General features: G+C 30.1%; 1 protein-coding gene across 1 annotated transcript in view; it reads right to left on the reverse strand.

Annotated features, from left to right (window-relative positions):
- LOC143241727 (dynein axonemal heavy chain 12-like) overlaps positions 1-6,265 on the reverse strand; it is a 96,339-nt gene extending 90,074 nt beyond the window's left edge. Inside the window, exons 1-3 of the mRNA XM_076484954.1 lie at positions 6,257-6,265; positions 5,238-5,483; positions 4,072-4,191 (exon numbers count right to left, since the gene is read on the reverse strand). Coding sequence (XP_076341069.1) covers positions 4,072-4,191; positions 5,238-5,483; positions 6,257-6,265 — 375 coding nt within the window. The remainder of the gene's footprint in view (positions 1-4,071; positions 4,192-5,237; positions 5,484-6,256) is intronic.
- Between the last annotated feature and the right edge of the window lie 1,028 nt (positions 6,266-7,293).

The following is a 7,293-nucleotide window of genomic DNA, read 5'->3' on the forward strand; positions in this document are numbered from 1 at the left end:
CAGAAACATGGGTAAAAAAATATAAGGAGGAAACCTAATTAAATAATCATAAGAAATGACACATTAAGAAAAATAGTTTTCTCATTTCAGTATAAGTTATTGTTAAATAAAATATATTGTAAAATAAGTAATAGAACAATAGCATATCACATAACAGTCATTAGTATTTCTAGTGTGGCTAGGGTGCTCATCTCACAGGTTGTAGGTTTGAATTCCCATCCCACCAAACATGCTCACCCTTTCAGTCATAAAATATATTGTAAAATAAGTAACAGAACAATAGCATATCACATAACAGTCATTAGTATTTCTAGTGTGGCTAGGGTGCTCATCTCACAGGTTATAGGTTTGAATTCCCATCCCACCAAACATGCTCACTCTTTCAGTCATAAAATATATTGTAAAACAAGTAACAGAACAATAGCATATCACATAACAGTCATTAGTATTTCTAGTGTGGCTAGAGTGCTCATCTCACAGGTTGTGGGTTTGAATTCCCATCCCACCAAACATGCTCACCCTTTCAGTCATAAAATATATTGTAAAATAAGTAACAGAACAATAGCATATCACATAACAAGCATTACTATTTCTAGTGTGGCTAGGGTGCTCATCTCACAGGTTGTAGGTTTGAATTCCCATCCCACCAAACATTATCACTCTTTCAGTCATAAAATATATTGTAAAATAAGTAACAGAACAATAGCATATCACATAACAGCCATTAGTATTTCTAGTGTGGCTAGGGTGCTCATCTCACAGGTTGTAGGTTTGAATTCCCATCCCACCAAACATGCTCACCCTTTCAGTCATAAAATATATTGTAAAATAAGTAACAGAACAATAGCATATCACATAACAGTCATTAGTATTTCTAGTGTGGCTGGGGTGCTCATCTCACAGGTTATAGGTTTGAATTCCCATCCCACCAAACATGCTCACTCTTTCAGTCATAAAATATATTGTAAAACAAGTAACAGAACAATAGCATATCACATAACAGTCATTAGTATTTCTAGTGTGGCTAGGGTGCTCATCTCACAGGTTGTAGGTTTGAATTCCCATCCCACCAAACATGCTCACCCTTTCAGTCATAAAATATATTGTAAAATAAGTAACAGAACAATAGCATATCACATAACAAGCATTACTATTTCTAGTGTGGCTAGGGTGCTCATCTCACAGGTTGTGGGTTTGAATTCCCATCCCACCAAACATGCTCACCCTTTCAGTCATAAAATATATTGTAAAACAAGTAACAGAACAATAGCATATCACATAACAGTCATTAGTATTTCTAGTGTGGCTAGGGTGCTCATCTCACAGGTTGTGGGTTTGAATTCCCATCCCACCAAACATGCTCACCCTTTCAGTCATAAAATATATTGTAAAACAAGTAACAGAACAATAGCATATCACATAACAGTCATTAGTATTTCTAGTGTGGCTAGGGTGCTCATCTCACAGGTTGTAGGTTTGAATTCCCATCCCACCAAACATGCTCACCCTTTTAGTCATAAAATATATTGTAAAATAAGTAACAGAACAATAGCATATCACATAACAAGCATTACTATTTCTAGTGTGGCTAGGGTGCTCATCTCACAGGTTGTAGGTTTGAATTCCCATCCCACCAAACATGCTCACTCTTTCAGTCATAAAATATATTGTAAAATAAGTAACAGAACAATAGCATATCACATAACAGTCATTAGTATTTCTAGTGTGGCTAGGGTGCTCATCTCACAGGTTGTGGGTTTGAATTCCCATCCCACCAAACATGCTCACCCTTTCAGTCATAAAATATATTGTAAAATAAGTAACAGAACAATAGCATATCACATAACAGTCATTAGTATTTCTAGTGTGGCTAGGGTGCTCATCTCACAGGTTGTGGGTTTGAATTCCCATCCCACCAAACATGCTCACCCTTTCAGTCATAAAATATATTGTAAAACAAGTAACAGAACAATATCATATCACATAACAGTCATTGGTATTTCTAGTGTGGCTAGGTGCTCATCTCACAGGTTGTAGGTTTGAATTCCCATCCCACCAAACATGCTCACCCTTTCAGTCATAAAATATATTGTAAAATAAGTAACAGAACAATAGCATATCACATAACAGTCATTAGTATTTCTAGTGTGGCTAGGGTGCTCATCTCACAGGTTGTGGGTTTGAATTCCCATCCCACCAAACATGCTCACCCTTTCAGTCATTGGTATATGAGTAGACTGAGTTAATTGGTGGTAGGTGGTGATGAACAGCTGCCTTCCCTTTAGTCTTTTGTTGCTAAATTATGGACAGCTAGCACAGATAACCCTCATGTAGCTTTGCATGAAATTGAAAACAAACCAAACCAGAGTTTTTAGTGCACAACTGGATACATTTAGTAAATAAACTACATCAATTACACAATGTAAGTGGTTAAATGTAACATATATATTTTAGTTTATATACTAAAATGTAAATACTTGAATACAATATTTATAAGTGTGCAACTGAAAATACTGAATAGGTAAGATAGCTATTAACCTGAAATGTAAGACCAAATACATTGAATGCAGAGACTATCTGTTACTGGCAAGAGTGTAAGTGGATAGACTGAAGGCATTGTCAAGGTTTTATGTATTCGTGAGTTGGACTGAGGATTTCTCTGCAGTAGGTGTCTGTGACTTGTTAGCAATAAATTTGGACAATAAATGGGCAGTACACAATCCACTTGTTTTGAAATAATATATTCAAAACAACTTAAATGTATAAACAAAATTCTTTACACTATGAATACAACAGTTGTGTCTTAAACTTTAAATAATTATCTCTTTTTCTTGTCAAAAGTCCACTAAGACTGATTTAGTTACCTTAGAATCGAGTTTACAACAAACTGTTTTTTTTTCTACTTTTATTATAGTATTATTAGTGAATAATTCACTTACGTTACCCCATGTGCTACTGCAGTTTTATTCTAAAAATCAAATAATTGTCTTCTTCTTGTCAAATCCACACAATTGGGTTTAGTTACTTTAGAATACTCTATGAGAGGACAAATTATTCTTGTGGTCTCTCTCAAAATGTGAAACTCACTTTAAGATATCACCCTTTAAAGCTAACTAATTTTCTAACTCAATCACACTTGACTTTTTTTATTTTACTTTACTTCATCACTGTTATTTATATTTTGATCATGGAGGCTTCTGGAATTTTCTGTAAAGTGCTGTTTTAACAATACTCACTTAAGGTACAATCTGTGACACTTTGTTTATAAATCACCCATTATGATTAAATCACATGCAGCCTAACTTTCACTAACTTACTTCATCTAACTTGGTCATCAATTGAGGCCTAGGACTTCCTACAAACTACAAGACATGATGTAACAATACTTACTTAAATCAACAGGAAAAATTCAGGTTTGGGTAATATGTCATCAGTTTACAAATACACAACTATACAACATAAACAGTTACATAAGCAAATGTGTTTTAATTCTCACACAATATAAATTAAATAAAACTATAATATTAAATAAAATAGTCATGTGTACCTGATACATGCCAGACAATACATATGAATTTACTATTATTATTTTGAATAACATTGGTTATTTTTCTCATAAGACTGAGCTGTGTTCAGTAAGATGTAACTCATGATAAAGTTGTAAAATGAAATGTTAAAGAAATAAAGAATTTTCAGTGGATGTCACTTGTTTCTCTTTGTTAAACATGGTTATATTCTAGTTCAATGTTCCTTTTTCTACTTTAATTATTATAGAGTCTAAATACATTATATTCAATGTGTAACCTATCTATTACTGTAAGTACAAATGAAACAGTTAAGTTCAAACTTAACTGCAAAATATACAACTGGGTGAACTGAATAGATAGATTAACTGTTGTTTTTCAAGCATAGAGCTGAAGACATAGAATGTATAGCCCTAAATATTGTACTTTTAAGTGTTAAAACATTAAATATCTTTTCAAGCAATTTGTTACAGTAACATATATTAATAATAGTTTGTTTTGTAATCATTATAATTTTACTAAAGATTCTGAAAGTTAAAAAATTTACATCATAGTCAGGATTTGGTAATTTGACTCCAGGAAACAGATCTGAGATAATTCCTTCAAATAGAGGGATATCATGGGAGAGGAATTTTGGAACATTGACTTCAAGGATGGACTGAAGAATCTATCAATAAATAAAGTCAATGGTAATACAATATTGATTATAATATAAATACCAATTTAAAAACTGAAAGCTAGCAAAGCATTACATTTAATAGGTCCAACACTCATGATAGAAATTATGTTAGACTATTTATGTTTCTTTTGTTTTCATGATAACAAGTTTGAAAACTCTCTTTATCAACCTGAAGATGATTTAAGAAGGTCGAAACATTGTTCTGTACTTTACTTTAATTAACGTTTCAATACTCATACCAACCGTCTTTACAATACTTTTCTTTTCTTATCATTCAGTTCATCTGATGATTTCTTGGAAAACAAAAGAGAAATGTGACATCCTAATTTTACATGGCTCTAATATGAAATTTAATGGACAATTTAAGACTAATGTGTGTCAGAAAAACCATATTTGTAGCCTAACATGATTCTAATTATGACTGTAATCCTAATACATAAATATCTTTGTTAAAGAAAAATAATTATGTTCATAATTTAGCTTTGCTTGAAAGAAAGTGTACAAAATCAAACATACTGGATTCTTTAATTTTCAAGAACATCTTGAAGACACTGAAAATTATGTCAACATTTGTTACAAAACTGGCAAACTGGAAGAAGGTTACATTAACTGATTTTTTTTTTTTTATATTCTACATTTGAAATTATTCCTTCTTCTTAATTTACTGATGTTTAGTTTAATCATTTAACACAATACCACTTAATGAAGAAACAGAATAAATATTGTAACTTTTAAAATATATTTAAATTTAAAAAGTAAATTATGAACAAATTAGATGATTCACTATCATCACATGAAATTCACACATTCCTGAAAATGTTTTTACCAAATCTCTTTCAATATTCTTAATAGTAACTATAAGCACAAACCTGTGAAGATTTCTTAAAACTGTTTTTTTCTTTTATCTTAAATTGAAAACAAACTGTACTAAGCATCTTTTATGCAATTCTAAAACTACACACAATAATTCTAAAATTCAAAAGGAAATTAATAAGTCTAAGTAAAGGTTCCACAAACATTAAACTATTATTTACCAAGATGTCCTCTTTCTCATGAGGATACTTCAGTTTCAAGTTACCCGCTGCTGCCAAAACTGCCTTTACAGCTCTCATGCCATAGTCGTAGTGTGACTGTGAGGACAACTGCTCTGAGCACAATCGATATGTAGTTACTATCTTCACAGCAAGATTACGCGCACCAATAAAGCCATATGAATAAAGCATTATTTCTCCTATGAGACCATAGTCTGGTACCATCATTGCCACTGTGCGAAATAATACCTGAAAAAAAACAGACATTGATGAGATAATTTAGTTTCTGAAATAATAAAATGAAAAAAATATATGAAAAAATAAACGAAGGCTATTAAGAACATAAAACACACCAAATCTTTTACAAATAATCAATTTACTTTATACATATAAGTACCATTATTGGCCTCTTTCTGTTTCTTCTATGGTCTAATCTCAAATACTCTTTTACATATTTATAAGTGCTTATGTAAATACAATTTTTTAAGTTTTAAATAGTAGGAAATCAACATAAAAATTTTGTTATTTATGAATGAGAATTTATGTGTGTTAACTGATTAGAAGCAATACAAAAATCTGTATATTTACAAATGTTGATATCATTCTATCGTAAAACTTTTCTTGTCTATATGTTTTTACTCAAACTGTTCGTGTCTTTTAGTTCACTTTCTAATTTAACATCAGTTATAATTTTAACTACAAATCATCAAGACCAGATACTTATGTCTTTCAGTTGATTTTATGTTTTTTACCATAAAAAATTTATCAAATACAACTACTTATGTCTTTCAGTTGATTTTTTTAAGCTGACACCAGTAATACAATTAATCAAATACATTACTGATGTTTTTTGGTTGATCCAATTATTCACTTATAGTTTTTAAAATCTTTCTATCACAATTTTTAAATTTTTAAATAATTTATATTTTTATTTGATAATAATTATTAAAAATGATGGAAAAATCCTGCTACAATTTGTTTACCTTAAATACACCTTAGATGGTAAATAATATGGGTCCTACCTCTTCCATATTTTTTTATTTTACAAGACAAGCTTTATTAGTTTCATTTTGTGTTTGCTAACTAATTAAATATTTTTAAACAGGTTCAACATTTTGATCACTAATGTATGTGAGAATGACTGCACAAGTAACTGAAACATCATGCTTGTTCTAATAAATAATCTTCCTTATTGTAAAAGCTGTAACTTCTAACAAAATAAGGAACAGCTTTACTTCACAGTTGTGTATATACCTTGGTCTTCAGATGTGTGTATATTTATAATTAAATACCTTTCTTTGCATATGTGGATTTTCAATTGTTAATGCTATTTTATCAAGATATTTCTTGTTCAAAAAATTTATTATTTTTGTAACTGAAATAAAATTTCAAATAGCACTCCCAATATAGAAGAAGACTTTTTAAAAACTCATTTTTTTTCTAATCATTCCTCCTTTTCCAACAACACTTTAACATATAGAAAGTATTCTAGAGTACCAAATTTGGGACTCTAATTGTTTGAGGGCCATTGGACAGCAGCTGCATTTGTTTATAAGATTAAACATTTTAAATATTTTTTGCTTGTTCATATTGCAACGTTTCAAGGTTTCACCAGTGATTAAAGTTCAAAATAAAACTGATAATCAACTCAAAATACAATTATTCTAATTATTCGTGTGATTATTTTAAATTTGGGCAAAAAAAAAAAGCCTTTTTGGACTTTGCATTTTGTAGCAAATATTCTTGAGGTTTCTGCATGTTTTAGAAAACTTTCAGGGTTATGATTTAAATATTTCCAATATGCTATTTGAGTGGTTTGGAAAACTGAAAATGATACCATTCTTCCAAATGTTCATATTATTTCATAAAATTTAATACAATAAAGTGAAACTCTGGCATTTATTTATATATATAAAATCTGTCAGAACTTAAAAATAATTGAAGTTTTATATATTATTGTTATCTTATTTTTAATAGTGAAATATTTAAATAAATGTAAGGTATTTATTTATGTAATTTAATTATAAGAAATGTCTGTTGTTTTGAATTAAGCACAAAG

The sequence above is a fragment of the Tachypleus tridentatus genome, unplaced genomic scaffold (assembly GCF_004210375.1).
Source record: "Tachypleus tridentatus isolate NWPU-2018 unplaced genomic scaffold, ASM421037v1 Hic_cluster_1, whole genome shotgun sequence".
NCBI lineage: Eukaryota > Metazoa > Arthropoda > Merostomata > Xiphosura > Limulidae > Tachypleus > Tachypleus tridentatus.